A 24,973-nucleotide genomic window follows, 5' to 3' on the forward strand; every position below is an offset into this window, starting at 1 on the left:
AATGAGAGGGGATCTCATTGAAGCATACAAAATTATTACAGGGCTTGATAGGATGGATGCTGGGAGAATGTTTCCCTTGGCTGGGGAGTCTAGAACCAGGGGCCACAGCCTCAAGATAAAGGGTAGGCCATTCAGGACTGAGATAAGAAATTTCTTCACACAGAGGGTGGTGAATCTTTGGAATTCTCTACCCCAGAGGGCTGTGGAGGCTGTCATTGGGTATATTCAAAACAGAAGTTGATAGATTTCTGACTAGTAAGGGCATCAAGGGATATGGTGATAGGGCTGTGAATGGAGTTGAGGCAGAAGATCAGCCATGATCTCATTGAATGGCGGAGCAGGTTCGAAGGGCCGAACGGCCTACTCCTGCTCCTATTTCTTATGTTCTTATGAATCCCCCACCATCAATATCCTGGGGGGTTTCCATTGACCAGAAACTTAACTGGACCAGCCACATCAATACTGTGGCAACAAGAGCAGGTCAGAGGCTAGGTATTCTGCGGCAAGTGTCTCACCTCCTGACTCCCCAAAGCCTTTCCACCATCTACAAGGCACAAGTCCGGAGTGTGATGGAATACTCTCCACTTGTCTGGATTAGTGCAGCTACAACAACACTCAAGAAGTTTAACACCATCCAAGACAAAGCAGCCCATTTGATTGGCACCCCATCCACCACCTTAAACATTCACTCCCTCCACCACCAGCGTACCGTGGCTGCAGTGTGTACCACCCACAAGATGCACGGCAGCAGCTCGCCAAGTCTTCTTTGGCAGTACCTCCCAAACCCGCGACTTCTACCACCTAGAAGGACAGGGCAGCAGGTGCATGGGAACACCACTAACTCGAAGTTCCCCTCCAAGTCACACACCATCCTGACTTGGAAGTATATCGTCATTCCCTCATCATCGCTGGGTCAAAATCCTGGAACTCCCTCCCTAACAGCACTGTGGGAGTACCTTCACCACATGGACTGTAGCGATTCAAGAAGGCAGCTCACCACCATCTTCTCAAGGGCAACTAGGGATGGGCAATAAATGCTGGCCTTGCCAGTGACACCCACATCCCATGAACGAATAAAAAAATAAGATGAAGTGCATACTTTTTCCTATGGTGACATACATCATTTATCTAAGCCCTTAAGCTTAGGCACAAGTTGGCAAAGCCAAGACTTAGGGACCTTCAAATATGTTAAAGTTTAACCAGCTAAAACCACACAAGCTACTAGTGGAGAGCACTAATAAGCTTCCCAATGCTAATTCAGTTAGGTCTACCCCACCTGTTAGGGCAGGGTTACCTAGACCTCAATGGGAAAAATCTCAGCTCCCAGTGATACGTCTACCCCTCCCAAGTTCCATTCGCTTGGCTGCCAATCATCAACAGTGCCCAAGGCAGACAGCGGGCATGAGAAGCTCCTCATGAATAGCATGGTGATCAGCAAAACTCATTATAAAACGGGTGAATGCATCACTACTATCCTGACCACATTGTGGATGCACACTCTATCCCATAGAACAGTGGTTCCACCAATTAGAGGTATAGAGCTCCTGCTGCTGCTGCAAGCCTCTCTATGCACCAGATGATATTTGAGGACATGCTCTGATACCTGGCCTCCAGGCAATGTCTTCTAGAAGCGGTCATCCCAAGTCTTAATGTTTCCTCATTAGCTATATAATGGACACCTACTTTCATTATGGTAGAAGAATCTATACAGTGTGGCTTAAACCATGCCAGCCTTTCTAATATTCAAAATATTCTGAAAAATACCAGGTTAAGTCATCGTTAACTGCATGATCCAAGTCCTCGTGTGAGGGAATTTGGCAAAGAGGTGTGCCTGCTATAAGGCTGCCTCCCCCTCCAAGGTACTCAATGCTAGATTGAGGTAGGTCTGGGCCCTCCCTCCCAGTAACCATTTATTAAACATATGAATGAGATAATAAATGTATAAAAGCCAAGGTCCCTTAAAAAATGTGCCTAATCATTCCATAAGCTGTCCTGAACCTAATATAAAAGATCAACCTGTTCACCTTCTCCTTTTGCTAAAGTAGAAAATGTTTCTCCATACCTTTAAAATCAGAGAGTTGCACATTCTTTGACCGTATGAGTAGTCCTTCACGAACTAGTTCTTCGTAGAGGGAATCAATTGTCCTACATAAATTCAAAGTTAACTTTAGTGCTTGTACATTTATACCATGGTTCAAGTCTCTGTGTCCATTGGTCACCACGTATTGGATATCTTTTCTACGGTGATTACTTTATGTATACAAGCACGGAACTGCACTAAGGCTAATTTAAATGGTGGGAAAGATATCCCAATTACTCTTCGTATGATGGGCTGAATGGCCTCCTTCTGTGCTGTATCATTCTATGAACCACACAATTCATTTTCTCCCCAAGTTTCCATATTATTGAAAAGCTACATCATTGAATCTCACTGATAGCTTCCTCTCTCCAATTGCGACACTTTTCCAATAAGTAGTCCTGATGTCATAATGCCCTGTTGCTCAAACTATTCAGTTAGATTCACTTGTTAGACAAATATCATAGAAAGATCATATCTAACAGAGGCCTCATGTTAATTTCCTATTTATATATCTGTAGATCAACAGTATAAACTAATAACCTAGTGCACTGGCCCTTTTGAGTTATAGTGAAGCTGCCATTATAGCATGCACAGTTTGGCTGATGAGGCCATTTGGCTTTACATTCCTGGTGTTATTTTACCCTTTTTATTTATGTATTTGTATCGCTTATTTCCTATAAGCTATACAAGGACAATGTCAGAGATATGAGAATTCACTGACCTTACACAGGTCAGCAGGGATCAGTATAAAATGAAAAGTTGAATAGATGAACCTAAGCAGCCAGCTCGGACTCCATAGAAGCTCTTAGACAGCTTTACTGTCTGCATGACATGTTTATATGAGTCTTATTTCTTCCTTATCTCTCTTTAACTACAGACAATCATTTTAGAATTTATGTTGGATGCTGAATTTCATGGTATTCAACCTCAGATTATCATTGTCACGATATTTCATTTGTGCAGTAATTGCTAATGTTAACTCTTTGGGTGTGAACACAATTACACAGAGTACTTCAGCAGCCAGATCCCAAACTAACCCAATAAATTCATAGCATAAAGAATTAAATACTGAGACACCCTGGAATTATTTCAAACCAGTGTAGTGTGTCTTTGGGTCAAACATTGGAGAGGGGCTTGAAGCCTTGGTAATATTTCATTTACACGGAATTCCTAATGGCCTTTAAATACAAAACCTTGATTCCAGCTTCAAACTTCAACTGATCTCTGTTTATTCAATGTCTGATTCCCACTACATTGAATGTTTAATGTTTAGTATGTTTACTATGACAAAAAGCTGCCACGTTTCCCTAAGGCAGCAGCACTTTGTAAATGTCCATTCATGCCAGTGTGATATATGGGCTGTTCAATGTTTACAGCTGTTTTGATTGAGCCTCTGAATAAATGTGCTGTGATGTTAAAAACTACATGTTGGCTGCTTTAACTCTACTCTCTATAGTAACTCTGGGGCAACCAAAACATTCACTTTTGAAACATTCTCTGGAGATTCTGTATGTTGAAATTGAAGTAAGAACTGCCGTTTATTTGCTTGCTTGGCTCTGTTTAACAGTCCTCCCAGCTCAATGGCTAGTTTGTTGAATTTGAACGCCAAATGTTAAAGGATAGCAGTTTTCATCACTAGGGTAGAAGATGAGCCACATGCCATGATAGTATGCGTAAGTCACGCAATGGCATTTTAACATAGCAATGGCACACTTCACTAATTGGTAACAAGTGCTAAAAGGTTCGCCAAACATCTCAACATAAAGATGATGCCCCTTTACTCAGACTTTTATGTAATTAAAAAAAAGTGAAATAAAATAAAAAGGGAAAACTGCAAATGCTGGCAATACAGGCCCTTCAGCATCTGTAAAGAGAAAAGACATTTCAGATGTGTAATCGTAATCAGAACTGATAAAGGGTAATTTCTGTTTACAGATACTAACTGATTTGCTGTGTATTTCCAAAATTCTCTACTTTTATTTTAAAGTGTATCTTTGTGAAACTAGGTACATAGCCAGCTGCTGTTTTGAACAAACCATAGCATATTGATTATATGAATATTATGATTTAAAATATGAAATAAAATAATGCAGCACATTTAAGCAGTGATTTTAACGTCTAACTTAAAAAAGCTTTGGTACAATTTCAAAGGGGGTGCAATAACAGAGAGACCCGAGGGTTCACATACACAAATCTTTGAATGTGGCAGGACAAGTTGATGAGGCTGTTAAAAAAAACATCTGAAATCCTGGACTATATAAATAGAGGTATAGAGCACAAAAGCAGTGAAGTTATGGTAAACCTTTAAAAATCACTGGTTAGGCCTCAACTGGAGTATTGCGCCCAATTCTGGGCACCACACTGTAGGAAGGATGGCAAAGCCTTGGAGAGGGTGCAGAGGAGATTTACTAGAATGGTACCAGGGATGAGGAAAGACTGCATAAGTTGGCATTGGTCTCCTTAGAGCAGAGAAGTTTAGTGGGAGATTTAATAGAGGTGTTCAAAATTATGAAGGGTTTGAAAGAGTAAATAGGGAGAAACTGTTTCCACTGGCAGGAGGTTCAGTAACCAGAGGGCACAGATTTAAGGTAATTAACAAAAGAAAGGATATATACTTGAAAAGTAAAAAATTGCAGGGCTACATGAAAAGAGGGGGGGAGTGGGACTAACTGGATAACTATTTCAAAGAGTTGGCACAGGCTCGATGGGCCAATGGCCTCCTTCTGTGCTGTGTGATTCTATGATAAGGATATTGTTAGAAGAGGAGACACAGAGCTAGGTTTAGCTGACTGAAATTAATTGCTGGAACTTGGCAAATTTGAAATAATGATTTGTCTTGCCCTATTAAGATTTAATTTGCGCAGTATTTCCTCATGACACATAATACAGCTGTTTCCAGTTTGATCGCTACCTGTTAGCAGTCAGATCTTTTCCTTTCTTCTTTTGTCCTTTCTTGCCTTTTTTCTGCATGAAACCCAGAAACACAATAAACTCATGGAATTCAAACTGCTCACATCATTCTAATGAAATTACTTCAATGTTCAAATATATGAGTAAAAATGAGTCTCACTTATTGGTGCCTCTTTTAAAAATCAAAGATATAGAATTTATTGACATAGACGTCAACATCTAGGGTATGACAGTGCAGGGTTACGATTACTGGGCTCGCAACCCAGGAGTATTGAGTTCAAATTTCACCTTAACAAGTTGTGAAATTGAATTCAATCTGATATTCTGTGGGTAAATACCACAAAAATGACAATGAAAGCTGCCAGATTGTCATAAAAAGAACCCAACTGGTTCATTAATGTTACTGTAAAGTAACCTGCCACCCCTACCCAGTCGGGCCTATAGTCCAGTCCACACTACCTGGTTGACTATTAATGCCCTCCAGGAAACTACGGATGAGCAATTGATGTGGCTTTACAGCCCAAGAATACAAAGAAAATAATTTTCTGTTGATTTTTTTTTGTTCGGGTTCAATTCCAGAGGCTCTGGCAGCCTTCCATTACATTGCCATGTATAAGCTTACACAAGTTATCAGCAAGATATTCGACTGTGGAAAGCACCTCAGCTGAGCTTAATCCTTTTCCCATCCATCATCCATACACATGTATCACCGTATAGCAATCACGAATGGGAATACTGACTGATTTTAACGCCTTTTTAGCTCAAAGGTACTAAAGCTAACCATAGTGGCCTAATGGCTAGCTCAGCTAACTTAACACAGACCAGGAATCGCATTGCTTATATCCATGAAGCCATTGAGTTGGCTGGGTTAAACCTGCACATGTGTAGGTATCCATCTGTTGCTACTGCTGTTCTTACATCTGCTCTGCAATGTAGGCAGGTTTATTCCAGAGCACCAGTAGGCAAGAAAAACAGAATGACTTGTGTTTGAAATAGTTTGTGTGATATACAATTGTCATGAGAGATTGATTAGCACTCACAATGCAGTTACTGTTAGAGTAGATTCCGTAACTCACTGATGTGAATTATCCAGATGTTGATGAAGTAACATTTTCCAAATACTTTCCAAACAAAAGACTGAAAATATGGGTTTGTGCAAGTCAGTCTCAGTCTGATGAATCACAATCCATCACATTATAGGATACTTCTCAGGAACATTAACATAAACTGCAGTTCAATAACAATGCTACATTATTTATAACTTATATTGAAGAACACAATAAATGGGGATAATCATCTACAGTTTTGTACATATTCAGCGTTTGGACGTTACAAGCAATGATTACGAGAAATAATTTTGCACACATGTGACACAAAAAGACCTGCTTTGACACCTCAAGTCCTGCAGATAAGTTTAGATGCTATGTAAAGGTGTTGTCAGGCTATGGAGCCACTGGTGAGTATACTCATTGGAAGCCTTCTTCCTGTTTTTTTCTTAAAATGTGATTTTTTTGGTGTGTTAATTTTCCCCCTTTGCCGAAGATATTGATTGCTGCTGGGGTATGGCTCCTCAGGAGTTTGTCATCCTCCAGTGACTCACCCAGGCCGGCATTCTTTATGTATGAACTTAGATAATAACTGTTGGCACACTATTTGACTGTGGGGCATCACAGCTGACCCTGCTCCTGCCTTCACCCAATGTCCACACATGTGCTTTTTCTTGGGAATGTCACCCCCCCCTTTCGAAACAAACATATTTGTGATTATGCTAGAAATAGCTTTCAAAGTAAATCTGTAGTGCTGTCAATGTCACATTGAAGATTTGTCACCTTTTCACTTTGCTTAGAAGGTGTTGACGTTAAGGGCAGGATTTTCATTGGGCCGTGGAGGCGGGACTGGAGGCATGTGGGGGGTTAAAATCCTGAAATCGGGGGGCACGAACCCATCCCGCCCCCAACCCGCCTCCATGCCAGTTTCAAAGGAGGCGGGTACCCGACCCGCACTGGGACACGCCTCCCTGAGGCGGGAAGGGGATTAGTACCAATTAACTGCCTGTTAACAGGTAGTTAACAGGCAGTTTTTAGCTTAATCCCTATTTTCATTGTTGAAATGTGGGATTCCCGATGGCTCCAAACCACGCCAAGTTAGCGAGGCGGGCCGTCGGGATGAAGGGCTTGGAGGGGTCGAGATGTCCGGTGTTCAGGTGAGTGATGGGTGCGTGAGTGCAGAGGTAAGTGTGTTTGGTGTGTTTAAAGTGCTTAAAGAAGTTTTACTTACATTTACATACCTTTACAGCCTTCCTTCCCTCAGGTCTCAGGAGTCCCTCATCTCACCGGCACAGAAAGCAGAATGGCCGCGATCTGTCAAAAGTTCCAGCATTCAGCTTTCTGTTCTGGGAAGATCTCTAAATCATCCTGACAGGAAGGAATTAACTTAGAGTACAGATTGTCAGTGTTTGACAGCTTCAAACAGTTGTCGAACGCTGATATTTCATCTGTCAAAAGGTCTTGACAGATGAAATATCAATCTGTGACGTCACCTGTTGCCGGGTGGCCCTTAATTGGCCTGCTGAGCCTACTGGGCGGGCTCAACAAGGTGAATCAAGTCAAAATTGCGTGGGTTGGCTACAATTTGATGGAGGCGGGACTACAACCCCGAAAGTTGTAGTCCCGCCTCCTACCCGACTCCGCAATGAAAGTCCAGCCCTAAGTATTTTGCTAATATGACTTAATAAATATCTTGAAAGTAAACTATGAGCTGACACCAGCAAAGATAAGATGGCATTTACTGCCTCTCTCTCCTTGGGACAGAATAGATACTACTAGTCCAAACCTTGAATGAACAGTTATCAATGATTCTCATGTCCTTTCCAAAGAGGTATATGATTTTTAAAAAACCAAAATATTTAAAATTAAAAAGGGAAATCCGAAATAAAAACATATAATACTGGAAATGCACAGCAGGTCAGTCAGCATCAGTAAAGAAAACAAGACAGGTTCAAACTTTTCATCTGTTCCTTTCATCAGATCTGATGAATGTACATACCTAAAAGTCATAACCAGTCTATTCTGTAATTCTAGCACCTTCTGCTTCACCAAAACATTTAATTAGGCGGGGATAAAAGATGAAGAATTAAATTGGTAAAGCTCTAGTATAAAAGAGGTGGTGGGAAATTTTCCAACCCAGTTCTTGCATTTACTAGTATAAGCAAATGGAAGTGTACATGACACAGATGATCTCGTCAAATGGATGGAATTGGAAAAGTCTGGAGTAAACATAGTGAAGTAATTGGCTAAATTCCTAGAGGTTAGGCTCGCATCCATTTTTCCAGAATTCTTGAAAAATGACTCAGCAAAGGGCTCAATAACAAATGTAGTTGAATCAATGCCATTACAAAAGAGAAATTCAGTACAAAACACTAGTAATATTATTGAAAAGCTATATTAAAGGTGCTCAATCTTTTCTTTTATTAATTTCCCCTTTCCCCAATGGTATTCCCAAATAATTTTCAAGTACAGGGAACTCTCGATTTACCGGCACCTAAATAACCAGAAATCTCTGTTAACCGGCAAAATTCAGGAGTAGGTTCAGGTAAGTTTTACTTCATATTAGTGGCAGTTCCTGGATCTGTGGCTGTGTAACTGGGGCTCCTACACTTGTTGCTAACAGGGACGCTTGGTCTGTGGCCGGAGTTCCTGCACATGTTGCTAAGCAACAGGGAAGCCTGGATTTGTTGCTGTGTACGGAGCTCTCATACATTTTAACTATACCTCTCTGTAATCCAGACTTTTTGATAAACCGGCACCACGCCGGTCCCGTCGGTGCCAGATACCAAAGAGTTTCCTGTATACTGTACATTTTAATTATCTGTATTTCCTTGATGGTTTTCAATGTGGACCCACATGAGTGAAAGCATGATATTGGTGATTTAATGGACAACCGACAACTGGGAATCCCTGGCCCAAGACCGCACAAAGTGGAGGAGAAGCATCCGGGAAGGCGCCGAACATCTCGACTCTCTTCGCCAGGAGCAAGCGGAAGCCAAGCGCAAGGAGTGGAAGGAACGCACGTCAACCCAAACACCCCACCCACCCGCCCCTTCAACCAGCGTCTGCCCCACCTGTAACAGAGACTGTAGGTCCCGCATTGGACTCATCAGTCACCTGAGAACTCATTTTTAGTGTGGAAGCAAGTCATCCTCGCATTCGAGGGACTGCTGAAGATTGGTGATTTAGGTGAATGGCTGCTAGGTTCTATGTTCCTGGGGATTCCCAGAGTATCCATCCTCATCCTCAGTTTATTAATGAAATAATAACACTATCACACATACATGCTGAGGAATTTGAGGAAGATACAGGAGAAGAATAGGTCAAAATGTGTCATCTTACTTAAGTTGTATTACCTCTGTTAAAATAATGGTGCCACTTCCAGAAGTGCTGCTAAATTGGGCCATATAGGAAAAAAAAGTAGGAGTCTGTATCACTGCCATGATGTTAGCTAATGTCACATTGCTGGGTACTTAAATCTGCTCTTGTAAACAAGAGGGCATAATCTCCCCCCAGAGAGCCTTTATATACAGTGGAAGAATCTTTAGTCTGCACCAGGACATATTTTGCCCCAAATAGATTCTACCTTATGGATGAATCAAGACCAATAACTGCTGGTTAAAATAGGGATGCAACTTTGATATCTATTAGGAACTGTGTTGAACTACTCCAACCTCATTTCATGTAGGGTTGTCCCATCCATCAGAAAGAGGCTGCTATCATTCTATGAAACTTGGCTGGGTTGGAACCCAGTATTGAACGGACAATTTGTTAATCCACTGCACCACCCAGACCATAAATCAATACTTTCCAAATATTGTTGAATCAACATTTAAATATCAAACCAAGTTTTAAAATCCTAGCAAATTGTGAATATTATTGATGTATTTATTTTTCTTAAAGATAAAGGAAATTTTATTTTTAAGAATCTAAGAGGTTGATTTTCTGGCCCCAATCTGCCTTGGTGGACATGAGTAGCACACCCAAAGCGCACGGTGACTGTCCAGGTCCAGGAGCATCAGTATTTCCTGTCCTGTGCCATTAATATAACCGGGAGCACCCCCAAGGGTGGACTCACCCCCGGAAAGGATCTAGTGCTGGCAAAAGGAGGAGGAGATTCTAGCTTAGCTACAGACCTCTGAGACCTGCCACAGAACAGAGGCAAAAATTACCAACAACATTTTCTGTAACTGTGATCATTGCTACTTTAATCCCTCCTACTCTTCTCTGACCTTTTTGCAGCTTTAAACATGGTTGGCCACACTAACCTCCTGCACTGCCACTCCTCCCTAGTCCAGCTGGGTGGTACTGCCCTCATTTGGTTCCAGTCTTACCTGTCCAATTGTAGTCAGAGCATCTCCAACAATGTCTTCTCTTCCCTCCTCAACAAGAATCTATTCTTGGACCCCTCCTCTTCCTCATCTACATACTGCCCCTTGGCGACATTATCCACAGACTTGGGGGGTCAGCTTCCACATGTATGCTGATAACACCTAGCTTTACCTCTCCATCGCCTCTTTCAATTCTTTCACTGCCTCTGTGCTGTTGGGCTGCTTGGCCAATAGCCAGTCTTAGATGAACCGCAATTTCCTCCAGTTAAGTATTGGGAAGCCCAAAGCCATCGTCTTTGGCTCCCGTCACAAACTCAGATTCCATCTCCATACCCGGCCACTGTCTCAGGGTAAACCAGTTCACAACCTCGGCATCCTATTTGACCCTAGATCATAAGAAATAGGAGTAGCAGTAGGCCATTTGGCCCTTCGAGCCTGCTCCACCATTCAATAAGATCATGGCTGATTTTCTACCTCATCTCCACTTTCCTGCACTATCCCCTTGATTCCCTTAATATTCAAAAATCTATCGATCTCTACCTTGAATATACGCAACAACTGAGCCTCCACAGTCCTCTGGGGTAGAGAATTCCAAAGATTCACCACCCTCTGAGTGAAGAAATTTCTCCTCCTCTCAGTCCTAAACGGCCGACCCCTTATTCTGAGACTGTGACCCCTGGTTCTAGACTCCCAAGCCAGGGGAAACATCCTCCCTGCATCTACCCTGTCGAGCCCTGTAAGAATTTTGTATGTTTCAATGAGATCACCTTTCATTCTTCTAAACTCTAGAGAATATAGGCCTAGTCTACTCAATCTCTCCTCATAGGACAATCCCCCCATCCCAGGAACCAGTCTGGTGAACCTTTGTTGCACTCCCTCTATGGCAAGTATAGCCTTCCTTAGGTAAGGAGACCAAAACTGTACACAATACTCCAGGTGTGGTCTCACCAGGGCCCTATATAATTGCAGTAAGACATCTTTACTCTTATACTCAAATCCTCTTGTAATAAAGGCCAACATACCATTTGCTTTCCTAATTGCTTGCTGTACCTACATGTTAACTTTCAGTGATTCGTGTCCAAGGACACCCAGGTCCCTCTGAACACCAACATTTTCCAATCTCTCACCATTTAAAAAATACTCTGCTTTTCTATTTTTCTGACCAAAATGGATAACTTCACATTATATTCCATTTGACATGTTCTTGCCCACTTACTTAGCCTGTCTATAGCCCCTTGAAGGCTCCTTGCATCTTTCTCACAACTTATATTCCCACCCAGCTTTGTATCATCATCAAACTTGGATATATTACATTTTGTCCCCTCAGCCAAATCATTGATGTAGATTGTGAATAGCTGAGGCCCAAGCACTGATCTTTGCAGTACCCCACTAGTTACAGCCTGCCAACCCAAAAATGACCCATTTATTGCTACTCTCTGTTTTCTGTCTGTTAACCAATCCATGCTAGTATATTACCCCCAATCCCATGAGCCCTAATTTTGTTTAATAACCTCTTGTGTGGTACCTTATCGAATGCCTTCTGAAAATCCAAATACACCACATCCAGTGGTTCCCCCTTATCTATTCTGCTAGTTACAACCTCAAAAAACTCGAACAGATTTGTCAAACACGATTTCCCTTTCATAAATCCGTGTTGACTCTGCCCAATCCTATTATTATTTTCTAAGTGCCCTGTTACCACCTCCTTAATAATAGATTCTAGCATTTTCCCTACTACTGATGTCAGGCTAACTGGTTTCTGAGCTTAGTTTCTGAATTCATATACTCTCCATCACAAAGATCACCTATTTCCACCTCCATAACATTGCTTGCTTCTGCACCTACCTCAGTCCATCTGCTGGTGAAATCCTCATCCATGCCTTTGGCATCTCCATACTTGACTATTCTCCTGACTGGGCTCCCATCCTCCACACTTTGTAAACTTCAGCTAATCCAAAACTCTGCTGCCTGTGTTCTATCCCACACCAAGATCTGTTTACTCATCACTACTGTCTTTCCTGACCCACATTGGCTCCCAGTCCCCCAGTGACTCAAGTTTAAAATGTTCACCCTTCACAACCTCACCCTTCCCTATCTCTGTAACCTCCTCCAGCCCAACAAACACCTCCCCGAACTCTGACTATTATGAATCCCCCTCTCTTCACTCCACTATTGGTGGCTGTACCTCACATTTTGCACTTCTCTCCATAAACCCCCTCACACTCCCTTTCCTCCTTTAAGATCCTCCTTAAAACCCATCTCTTTGATCAAGCTTTTAGTTACCTCTCCTAATATCTCTTCCCTTGTGTTGCCACTGGTTCTTTTGACAATCACCTTAATTCTGTGCCCTCTGGTTATTGACCCTTCAGCCATTGGAAACAGTTTATCTTTATTTACCCTATCTAAACCTTTCATGATTTTAAACACCTCTATCAAATCTCCTCTTAACCTTCTCTGCTCTAAAGAGAACAACCCCAGCTTCTCCAGTCTATCTACATAACTGTAATCCCTCATCCCTGGAACCATTTTTGTAAATCTCGTCTGTACCCTCTCCAAAGCCTTTGGGCAGGATTTTCATTGAGCCGTGGAGGCGGGATTGGAGGCGTGTGGGGGATTAAAATCCCGAAATCTGGGGGGCACGAACCCATCCCGCCCCCAACCCGCCTCCATGCCAGTTTCAAAGGAGGCGGGTACCCGATCCGCACTGGGACCTGCCTCCCCGAGGCGGGAAGGGGATTAGTGCAATTAACTGCCTGTTAACAGGTAGTTAACAGGCAGTTTTTAGCCTAATCCCTATTTTCATAGCTGAAGTGTGGGATTCCCGATGGCGCCAAACCACGCCAAGTCATGAGAGATTGATTAGCACTCACAATGCAGTTACTGTTAGAGTAGATTCCGTAACTCACTGATGTGAATTATCCAGATGTTGATGAAGTAACATTTTCCAAATACTTTCCAAACAAAAGACTGAAAATATGGGTTTGTGCAAGTCAGTCTCAGTCTGATGAATCACAATCCATCACATTATAGGATACTTCTCAGGAACATTAACATAAACTGCAGTTCAATAACAATGCTACATTATTTATAACTTATATTGAAGAACACAATAAATGGGGATAATCATCTACAGTTTTGTACATATTCAGCGTTTGGAAGTTACAAGCAATGATTACGAGAAATAATTTTGCACACATGTGACACAAAAAGACCTGCTTTGACACCTCAAGTCCTGCAGATAAGTTTAGATGCTATGTAAAGGTGTTGTCAGGCTATGGAGCCACTGGTGAGTATACTCATTGGAAGCCTTCTTCCTGTTTTTTTCTTAAAATGTGATTTTTTTGGTGTGTTAATTTTCCCCCTTTGCCGAAGATATTGATTGCTGCTGGGGTATGGCTCCTCAGGAGTTTGTCATCCTCCAGTGACTCACCCAGGCCGGCATTCTTTATGTATGAACTTAGATAATAACTGTTGGCACACTATTTGACTGTGGGGCATCACAGCTGACCCTGCTCCTGCCTTCACCCAATGTCCACACATGTGCTTTTTCTTGGGAATGTCACCCCCCCCTTTCGAAACAAACATATTTGTGATTATGCTAGAAATAGCTTTCAAAGTAAATCTGTAGTGCTGTCAATGTCACATTGAAGATTTGTCACCTTTTCACTTTGCTTAGAAGGTGTTGACGTTAAGGGCAGGATTTTCATTGGGCCGTGGAGGCGGGACTGGAGGCATGTGGGGGGTTAAAACCCTGAAATCGGGGGGCACGAACCCATCCCGCCCCCAACCCGCCTCCATGCCAGTTTCAAAGGAGGCGGGTACCCGACCCGCACTGGGACACGCCTCCCTGAGGCGGGAAGGGGATTAGTACCAATTAACTGCCTGTTAACAGGTAGTTAACAGGCAGTTTTTAGCCTAATCCCTATTTTCATAGCTGAAGTGTGGGATTCCCGATGGCGCCAAACCACGCCAAGTTAGCGAGGCGGGCTGTCGGGCTGATGGGCTTGGAGGGGTCGAGATGTCCGGTGTTCAGGTGAGTGATGGGTGCGTGAGTGCAGAGGTAAGTGTGTTCCTTCCTTCAGGTCTCAGGAGTCCCTCATCTCACTGGCACAGAAAGCAGAATGGCTGCGATCTGTCAAAAATTGCAGCATCCAGCTTTCTGTTCCGGGGAGATCTCTAAATCATCCTGAGAGGAAGGAATTAACTTAGAGTACAGACTGTCAGAGATCTTGGCAGATGAAATGTCAATCTGTGACATCACCTGTTGCCGGGTGGCCCTTAATTGGCCTGCTGAGCCCGCTGGGCGGGCTCAACAAGGTCAATCAAGTCAAAATCGCGTGGGTTGGCTAGAACTCGATGGAGGTAGGACTACAACCCCGAAAGTTGTAGTCCCGCCTCCTACCCGCCTCCTCAATGAAAATCCAGCCCCTTATGTCCTTCCTAAAGTGTGGTGTCCAAAATTGGACATATATTCTAGTTGGGGCCGAACTAGTGTTTTATATAGGTTTAGCATAACTTCCTACTCTATGGGCTGGATTTTGCCACTGGGGCGGGCTGGGGGCATGTCAGGTGGTTTTCATGTCAGGAACCCGACTCCGATGTGAAGTGGGAAAAAAGTGCGATTTTCCCCTAATTGGGCACTTGATTTCCAGAGTGTGGGAACCCCTGGCCCAACTAGTGTTCCCATTCTGAAAGTCGCCTCCGATGACATCATCAGTGCTGCTGGATTTAAGGCCTGCAAGCAGCCTTGCTTCTTCTGGAGACTGGAAATGCTTTGGACATTGTATGAAGGAATTCATTTACTGACCATGTCCTCCAGTAAGCAAAAAGTGTGCACCTCGATTTGATGAGCCCTCCCTCCAAGCTCTGGTGCAGGGAGCAAGATCTAATAAGGAGCTGCTCTTCCCTTCCTCGGGGGGAAAAAAGCCACCACAACAGACTAAAGCTGTGTGGCTGAAAGTGGCCCAGGAGATCAATGTCATCTCTATGTGCCGCAGGACCTGGCTGCAGTGCAGGAAGAGGTTTCATAACCTTCTCCGCACAGGAAAAATGAATATGACTTTCTCATCACCCTCAATCTCATCCCCATCGACTCTCCTCACCAGCACTCTGCTTTGCCAAAATCTTCCTCCACATCCCACTTGACACTGACATCCCTGCACCCTTACCCATTCCCTTTCTCTCTATAGTCACATTCACTTAACTATTCGACCATGCAGCCCTCACACTCCCTATCACTGTGACGCAATGACTACAACTTACAACACACAGGGAGGGCCCTTTGTCTCCTTCTAAGCATCTATGCTATGGATTCGCTACACTCACTCCTTCATTCTCACTCAAACTCCACTTGTGTCCCTCATTACAGGAAAACAGAACCCACAATAAGAGAGAAAGAGCGAGGACAGGAGGAGTGCCACACTCAGTAGCCCAGCTCACCACCTCGGAGGAGGCGGCCCTGGAACTCGCCGGTGTCGAGGAAGATGCGCAAGTGGGGGACGGATAGACGGACGCATCACAGCAAGCTGGTGACAGAATAGTTTGGCATCTCTCTCATTGACATTGCATGAGTGACTGATAATGATTCTGATGCTCTAACAGATTGACTTATGATCATCTGCACAATTCAATGTGCATGCAACCTTTACCTCACATCTCTAATTCTTTCCGTTACTCCCCCACAGGACCATCGACAGCCCCCGTCCCTACTGTCCAGGAGGAAGAGCCCGAGCTTCCAGACTCCTCAGAGGAAGCTGCAACATCTGAGGGCGCTCCGTCAGCAGAATTAAGCGCACCCTGCACCAGCGCAGACACTCACACCTCGGTGGGACCTTCGGGACATAGAGTAGAGTTGTCACCTGGTGTATCACATCTCACAAGTGAGCATCAGCAGATGGTGGAGACAGGGACAGCAGTGGAGAGTCCTCGTCGCTGTGGAGAGGACGCTCCCAGCTCAGCTCCACTGCATGTCGACCCTGTGCCTCTGGGTCCAACCAGAAGGAGAGCGGTGCTGGAACTCCAGGAACAGGTGCAGGAGTTTCTGGCAGGTTTTGTCTCCAGGGTCACTGCGAGTGTGGAGTGAATGGAGGAGTCCATCGCTAACATGAGCAGAGCCTTTGTGGAGGCGTTGGCGCATGAACGCATCACCACGGAAAGGATGGCAACCTCCTTGGAAAGGATGGCTACCTCCATGGTAAGGCTGGCTACCGTAGAGAGGATGGCTACGTCCATGGAAGAGCTTAGTCGCCAGGGTATGGAAAACATGGTAATTGTTCAGAATAGACTGACATCTCTTGAGGAGCGATGGTCAGCTATTGAGCAAACAAACCAGACCTTCATGCAAGTCCTCTGGAGTAGGACTTCCAGTGCAGAAACGGGTCCTCATGGCCCACCTGCAGTGCAGCAAGGTGCTGTCCAGCCACTTGCTAGCTCTGAAGTGGGGCTGACCCATGAGAGGGATGTTGGTGGCATACAACAAGGAAGTGGGGGCTCCTCTCCAAGCGCTCACACGACCATGCCACTGCAGAGCCCTCGGTCAGAGCCCCACCAGAGTCCCCACCCAACTGAGATCAGAGTCTCAACCCCTGCACAGCCGCAAGAGCAGCAGACTGTTGCCGAGCCCTCACAGGTTCACAACCCCAGAGGACGCCCGCCAAAGGTGTCGAGACAGGAGCAGCAAGAAAGTGAGCAAGGGGCCTCCACATCTGCTGAAGCCACAGGGGAAGCACCACGTGGGAGCACGTGTAAAAGGAAGATAATGCACAAGTAGTCACAAGGGTAGTCACTTGGGTGTAATGTTGTGTTTAATTTTGAAAAGCCACCATTTGCTTATTGTCATAAAAATTCTGATGGCAAACTGTAGCAGCTGTGGCGTGTGTCATTTCGCTAATGGGGCTTCCACATTTAGGGCTTAGGGCGACTTGCAATTGTCAATATGGTGGTCAGAGTGATAGGAATCCGCAGGTTCTTGGCCATTGTCGATGGTCTGATAAGAAGGTGCGAGGCAAAAGTGGTTGATTATGCAGGCTAAGCAAATCTGGCCAAGATGAGTGCATCCTTTGCATCCCGGGCAGCAATGTGGTCACGCGTTGGCGTTTTCTGGCCTGTGCAGCTTCAGGTGGGTGAGCAGCAGCTTGGCGCTCCTGTTGTTGCTGCTGCTGTTGGTGGTGCTATTGTTCATGGTTCTGCTGCTGCCTCGGCTGGTCTTCGTCTGAATCTGATGTCCAGGAGGAAAGGAAATAAATGGTTCCCATGCTTCTGCTATATGCCTCAGTTGAGGAAGCGCTCAGTCAAGGTGGCGAGAGGGGTTTCCCAGGAGGTCACACTGGAGATGGGTGTTAGGCTCCAAACTTCCACAACAATGGGTATACCTGCTAAAAGCTCCCCCAGACCTGAGATAACAAAGTTCTGCCACCTGCAAATGATGATTGCTGAAAACTCCTTTTTAATGGTGGAGCTGCAGCTGTTAGTAAGCAGTCCACTTGTGAGGCCACCAGGATTCACTGGCGTGTTCCAGAGGAGACGTGCAGGACGTGGGAAAAGTGGTAAAATTAGAAAGAACTCTCAAAATGGGACTTTAGAGGCAATTAAGTGGTTGTTAAGGGTCTTAAGGGCCTATCCCGCCTCTTAGAGGCGGGATGGAAACGGGATCAGAAAACACGCATTTGGGAAAATTGCTCGGAGGTGGGCTGGAGGCGGGATCGGGCCCACCCGCCATTTTTTGCGATTTTACCACCTCACATGCCTCCAATCCCGCCTCCTCGGGCCTGGCAAAATCGAGCCCTATGCCTCTATTTATAAAGCCCAGGATCCCATATGCTTTGTTAACTGCTTTGTTAACCTGTGCTGCCAGCTTCAAAGATTTGTGCACAAGCACCCCCAGCTCTCTCTCTTCTTGCACCCCCTTTAAATTTGTACCATTTAACATGCAATTTCTCTCCTCATTCTTCCTACCAAAATGTATCACCTCACACTTTTCTGTGTTGAATTTCATCTGCAACGTGTCCACCCATTCCACCAGCCTGTCTATATCCTCTTGAAGTCCATTACTATCTTCCTCACCATTTGCTACACTTCCAAGTTTCGTGCCATCTGCAAATTTCAAAATTGTGCCCTGTACCCTCAAGTCTAAGTCATTAATGTATATCAAAAACAGCAGTGGTCCTAGTACTGAACCTTGGGGAACACCTCCCTCCAGTCCTAAAAAACAGCCATTCACCACAACTCTTTGTTTTCTATCCCTTAGCCAATGCTACTACTGCCTCTTTTACCCCATGGGCTTCAATTTTGCTAACAGGCCAAATATGTGGTACTTTATCAAACGCCTTTTTAAAGTCCATCAACTGCATTGCCCTCATCCACCCTCTCTGGTACCTCATCAAAAAACTCAATCAAGTTAGTCAAACACGATTTGCCCTTAACAAATCCATGCTGGCTCTCTTTTATTAGTTCCTGTTTGTCCAAGTGGCTGTTAATATTCTCCCGAATTATTGTTTCTAAAAGCTTCCCCACCACCGACATTAAACTGACTGGCCTGTAATTGCTAGGTTAATCCTTTTCCCCTTTTTTGAACAAGGGTGTAACATTTGCAATCCTCCAGTCCTCTGGCACCACTCCTGTAGCTAAGGAAGATTGCAAGATTGCCAGCACCGTCGCAATTTCTACCCTTACTTCCGTCAGCAACCTAGGATGCATCCCATCCGGACCGGGTGACTTATTCATTTTAAGTACTGCCAGCCTTTTGTAGTACCTCCTCTTTATCTATTTTTATGTCAGCCAGTATCCCAATAACTTCCTCGTTTACTGTAGCTTTGGCAAAGTCCTCTTCCTTGGTAAACACTATTTGCATGCCTATGGTGAGCTGGTGCCTACTTCAGGCGCAGGCCCAGCTCTGTGCCCCCTCCTCATGCAATCCTGTAAATATTCACAAGGTAACATGGATAAATCGCCAGGCCCGGATGAAATGTACCCAGACGATTAAGAGAAGCAAGGCTGGAAATCACTTTCCAATCCTCTCTGGCTACAGGTGTGGTGCCAGAGGACTGCTAAACTTGTACCATTGTTTAAAAAGTGAGTAACGGAATAGACCGAGTAATTATGGGCCAGTCAGCCTAACCTGGTGGTGGGCAAATTATTCAAAAAAATTCTGAGGGACAATATTAATCGTCATTTAGAAAGGCACGGATTAATCAAGGACAGTCAGCATGGATTTGTTAAGGGAAGGTTGTGTTTGACTAACTTGATTGAATTTTTTGAGGAGGTAACAAAGAGGGTCGATGAAGTAGCGCATTTGATTCAGTCTGCATGGATTTTAGCAAGGCTTTTGAGAAGGTCCCACATGGCAGACTGGTCAGAAAAGTAAAAGCCCATAGGATCCAAGGGAAAGTGGCAAGGTGGATCCAAAATTGGCTCAGTGGCAGGAAGCAAAGGGTAATTTGTGACTGGAATGCAGTTTCCAGTGGGATTCCACAGGGCTTTTTCTGGTAGGGGGCATGGTTAAGAAGTTTGCAGATGATACAAAAATTGGCCGTGTGATTGATAATGAGGAAGAAAGCTGTAGACTGCAGGAAGATATCAATGGACTGGTCAGGTGGGCAGAAAAGTGGCAAATGGAATTCAATCTGGAGAAGTGTGAGGTAATGCATTTGTGGAAGGCTAACAAGGCAAGGGAATACACAATAAATGGTAGGATACTAAGAAGTGTAGAGGAACAGAAGTACTTTGGAGTGCATGTCCACAGACCCCTGAAGGTAGCAGGGCAGGTGGTTAAGAAGGCATATGGGATACTTTCCTTTTCCACAGCGAACACCAACGCCTCCAATGCTTGATCGCAGAATCTGCAGGCCCTCTCCCTGGGGCGTGGATCTGCCATGAGTATAGCTGCTTCAGTCCTCCAGCTCCTTCTCCTTGACCTGCTGCTGCTTGCTGAAGCAGCTGCACAACCAGCAATGCAGAGAACGAGGTTCTGCAGCATCAATGAACCTCCCCTTTAAGAACTGGCATAAGCCTGTGGCAATCATGACTTGCGATTAGACTGCACCTGATATTGGTCAACCCTTTGAGTGTAATGCCAATGAGCTTGGGCTTCAAGACTTGAATTAGGGCTCCAATCATTCTTTGAGCAGTGAGCACGGATTTTGTGTGCAGTCTAAAGCATTAGAGCCTGGTGCTAATTCTCCAGTTTTTCTAATTATACCACCCATTCTTGGGCTATAATGAATTTCTAGCCCAGAGGGTGGTGGAGGTCTGGAACTCACTGTCTGAAAGGGTGGTAGAGGCAGAAACCCTCATCACATTTAAAAAGTACATGGCTATGCACTTGAAGTGCCGCAATCTACAGGGCTACGGGCCAAGAGCTGGAAGGTGGGATTAGGCTGGATAGCTCTTTTTCGGCCGGTGCAGAGATGATGGGCCAAATGGCCTCCTTCTGTCCCATAAATTTAGCAATTACACTTCTCTGCTAATCCTTTTGTTATTCTTTGACAGGAAGGTCTTAGAGGGTCTAAAATCAAGAATCAGTTTGTTAATACCATACCACTCAGACATAACAGTTAAGACCTGGGTAAAGTGTACGCCCAGAGGCAAGGATCGGGAAAATCAGCTCCTATATATATAAAACTAGCTGAAGTGCCCGGCGGTGCCGAGGCTTTTTCGAGGGTATGTTGTTGTTGGAAGAGAGAGAGAGAGAGCGACTGGGGGGAAGAGAGAGAGAGGGTGGGAGGAAGAGAGGGCGGGTGGGGGGAAAGGGAGGGCGGGGGGGAAGGGAGAGGGGGAAGGGAGGGCGGGGGGGGAGGGGAAGGGAGGGCTTGAGGCTGAGAGACGGCCACGGCCACGACCGGTTGCCGGGGTAACCCTGCCGCGCCGCCCCACCCCGAGCCCCGCCCCCCCCCCCGGCCGAGAGCCCCGCTCTCCAAGCCCCAGCCACCCCGCCCCACACTCCCGAGAGCCCCGCTCACCAAGGCCGAGATCCGCACTCTCGAGAGCCCCGCCCGAGCCGAGCGTGGAATAGAGAGAGACGCCGCGTCTCACCTGCTCCTGCTGCGCGCGCACCCTGACCCTCGTGGCTGATGCCGTTGCCCCGGGTAACGTGACACGGGGGGGGGGGCGGGTGAGGAGCTTAGCAGAAGCCCAATTCCCAATTACCTAGCTCGGGCCTGGCTGGGCAAGAAAGGCCCAGGCTTTCAGGCCTAAGAAAAAAACGGGGAAAGGTAGGAAAAAGAATCTTCAGGTTAGATAAAATATTTACAAATGAGTGATTTATTTTAAAACAATTTAACAAATTCAATTTTATTTTGCTGGAAATGTATATTTGAAAAGAAAGACGCAGAAAGCAGGAAAAGGAATGGAAGCAAGATGGCGGCTACTCACCTCGGTTCAGAACGATAAGGCCCGCCCACACACGCACCGATTGGCCCGGCGGCACACGCCAGCAACCCGGCGTATGATTGGTCGAGCTCGAGGTCACTCTGTCGCTAATGAGCGGATAATGAGATGCTACTGAGCGGAATGTTAAGGTTTTTCGGATACCGCGGGCGCGATTTTAGCCCGGCCGAAACGTAAATACGCTTAAAACCGTCTCGGAAGCGTAAGCTTTCTTTGGAGGTAACGCGCGCGTAGGTACGCCCTGTAACTTTCGAGCGCATAGCCCGACAGACGCACACGCGATGACAGACAGAAGGACAGACAGACAGAAGGACAGACAGATCGACCGATTTATATATATAGAAGACTAGCTGAAGTGCCCGGCGGTGCCGAGGCTTTTTCGAGGGCATGTTGTTGTTGGAAGAGAGAGAGAGAGAGAGAGAGCGACTGGGGGGGAGGGAGGGAGGGCGGGGGGAGGGAGGGCGGGGGGGGGAGAGGGAGGGCGGGAAGGGAGGGCGGGGGGGGAAGGGAGGGGGGGAAGGGGGGGAAGGGAGGGGGGAAGGGAGGGGGAAGGGAGGGGGGGGTAAGGAAGGGAGGGCGGGGGAAGGGAGGGGGAAGGGGAAGGGCGGGGGGCGGGGGGAGAGGGGAGGGAGGGCCCCCCCGCGGGTCGCGGCTCCCCCCCGCGGGTCGCGGCACCCCCCGCGGGTCGCGGCCCCCCCCCCGAGGGTCGCGCCCCCCCCCCCCCCCCGAGGTGAAGACCGCCGATTGCGGCTGTGCGAGACGTCCGGCGGGCCCGGTTGCCAGGGTAACCGTTGACGCTCAGCAAGCCCCGCCCCCCGGCCGAGCCAGAGAGAGACGCCGCGTCTCAGCTCCTGCTGCGCACACACCCGAGGGTCGCGCCCCCTCCCCCCCCCCCGAGGTGAAGACCGCCGATTGCGGCTGTGCGAGACGGCCGGCGGGCCCGGTTGCCAGGGTAACCGTTGACGCTCAGCAAGCCCCGCCTCCCGGCCGAGCCAGAGAGAGACGCCGCGTCTCAGCTCCTGCTGCGCGCGCACCCTTTAGTAAGGTAGCGGCGCTGGGCTGAGGCCCGCCCGCCCCTGCAGCCTTCGAGTGGGGCCGGGAGGTGCCTAGCTCGGGCGTGGGTGCGGAGGAGAAGCCGAGGCTTCGAGGCCTACCTGGAAAAACGGGGAAAGGTAGGAAAATTAATGAGATTAGATAAGTTAATTCGTTTCTAAATCATTTAAAAAAAAAATATGGCCTAGAAATTCAGTTGCGTGCGCCAGCCGTTAGCGCCTTAAGAGGAGTAGACTTCAAGCGCTAGGCACTTAGCGGCCGGGCGCAGCGCGATCTGCGCCTACGCCCAACTTCAGTAGACATTTAGCGCCAGCGCAAAGTGTTTGCGCGCGCTCAGCTGCGCGCGCAGCTTATGACGTCATTTCGTCGTGCAACGCCCTTTGTGCGCCCCAAACCAGAACTTCAGTCGCGCCCGCCCAATGTGGGCGTGGCGGTGCTAAGAACTGTGAAGTGGAACGCAGCAGAGGCCCTGCGGGCCTCGGGGAGCGCTAATTAAAGGGCACTTACACTGGACTATAAAGGCCAGCCATTTTGTTGCAATGACTTTTGTGCAACGGATTTCTGGACAGAGACCAAGGAAGAGACCTTACTGATTTGGCCCAACATAGGAGAGGTATTTTTGGCTTCTGGCCATAGCTTGGAAATTTGCCTCATTGTGATTTCATTGTTTGCCAGAATATTGTGGGGGCTGCATGGGGTGCCAACCCTCAGTTCCAGCATTATGTGCGAAGGGCTCGCAGACGCTGTGTGTGAGGGGCAGCCATGCCTAGACGCAGAGGGGGCATCAGGCGTCGGCAACGTAGGCCTTACCCACTCAGGGAATACCGCCAGCAGGTGTCCTATCTCACCATGACTGCCGCGCAGTGTGTTAAGAGGCTGCGCTTCAGAAGGGAGGTGGTTGCAGAGATCTGCCAGCTGCTTCACAGAGATCTGCGTCCACAGCTGATGTGCAGGACGTCTCTGTCGGTGGAAGTGAAGGTCACGGTGACTCTGAACTTTTATGCAAGCGGCTCCTTCCAAGCCGCTGCTGGGGACATAGCTAACATATCCCAGTTCGCCGTGCATCGCTGCATCCGGCAGGTCACTGATGCCCTTTTCACAAGGAGACACCAATTCATATCCTTCCCCATGACCCTGGAGAGGCAGGAGCAGCGTGCAGTCGGATTTGCGAGGATCGCGGACTTCCCCATGGTGCAGGGCGCCATTGACTGCACGCATGTGGCTTTGCGGGCACCTATCGACAATGCCGAGGATTACCGCAACCGGAAGGGCTACCATTCCCTCAATGTACAGCTGGTGTGTGACAACAGGCAGCGCATCCTAGCTGTCAATGCCCGCTTTCCAGGCAGCAGCCACGATGCATTTATCCTGCGCCAGACTACTGTGGCTGACATGTTCCAGGCACAGCCTCCCCCAAGAGGATGGCTTATCGGGGACAAAGGCTATCCTTTGTGTACATGGCTCATGACCCCGCTCCGCGCGCCCAGGACCCCTGCTGAGGAGGCATACAACGAAAGCCATCAAGCCACAAGGAACATCATAGAGCAAACGATTGGCGTCCTCAAGCAACGGTTCCGCTGCCTGGATCGCTCCGGCGGATCTCCCAGTTCGTCGTCGTTTGCTGCATGCTGCACAACCTGGCTATCCGCAGGACTCAGGCACTGCCACCTCATGTTGGACCACCACCTCAGGAGGAGGAGCAGGAGGACCATGAGGAGCAGGAGGAGGAGGAGGAGTACCAGCCCAGGAGGGAGCCACAAGGTCCAAGGGCCGTCCGTCGGCGGCTTATTGAACGACACTTCTAGGCCCCCTGTCAGGGAATGGCTTGTGGCAATGAAGGGACATGAATGCAGCCGCTCCGCAAGCCCTCAGCCGGTTAACGCAACAACCACTTCAAACATCAAACATGGACAAGCTGAATAAAGAAAAAGCTTTATTGAACAAACTCAGGGCCCTTCCCACATGAAACCCAAAAACAGACAACACCCCCAAAAAACAGTCAAACACATGACTCACGCCCACAACTTGGGGAGGAATAACAAAACTTTTCCATCCAAATGGCCTTCATCCTCGGCCTTACCAAAACAACCCCCCCCATAGACAACACAACCACCCCCATATAAAAAAACATTTGGCAACACCCTCTACTTTGTGTGCCGAGAGGGCGAGTC

The 24,973-nt window shown here is 46.9% G+C and overlaps 1 protein-coding gene across 1 annotated transcript in view; it reads right to left on the reverse strand.

Moving 5' to 3' along the window:
• Window positions 1-24,973, reverse strand: part of LOC147120121 (dynein regulatory complex subunit 11-like) — a 368,896-nt gene that overhangs the window by 89,865 nt on the left and 254,058 nt on the right. Inside the window, exons 12-13 of the mRNA XM_085985675.1 lie at window positions 4,992-5,044; window positions 2,063-2,145 (exon numbers count right to left, since the gene is read on the reverse strand). Of these exons, the coding sequence (XP_085841801.1) occupies window positions 2,063-2,145; window positions 4,992-5,044 (136 nt within the window). The remainder of the gene's footprint in view (window positions 1-2,062; window positions 2,146-4,991; window positions 5,045-24,973) is intronic.

Source organism: Somniosus microcephalus, chromosome 4, assembly GCF_052327205.1.
Source record: "Somniosus microcephalus isolate GS21.2 chromosome 4, FLI_Smic_1.0, whole genome shotgun sequence".
Lineage (NCBI taxonomy): Eukaryota > Metazoa > Chordata > Chondrichthyes > Squaliformes > Somniosidae > Somniosus > Somniosus microcephalus.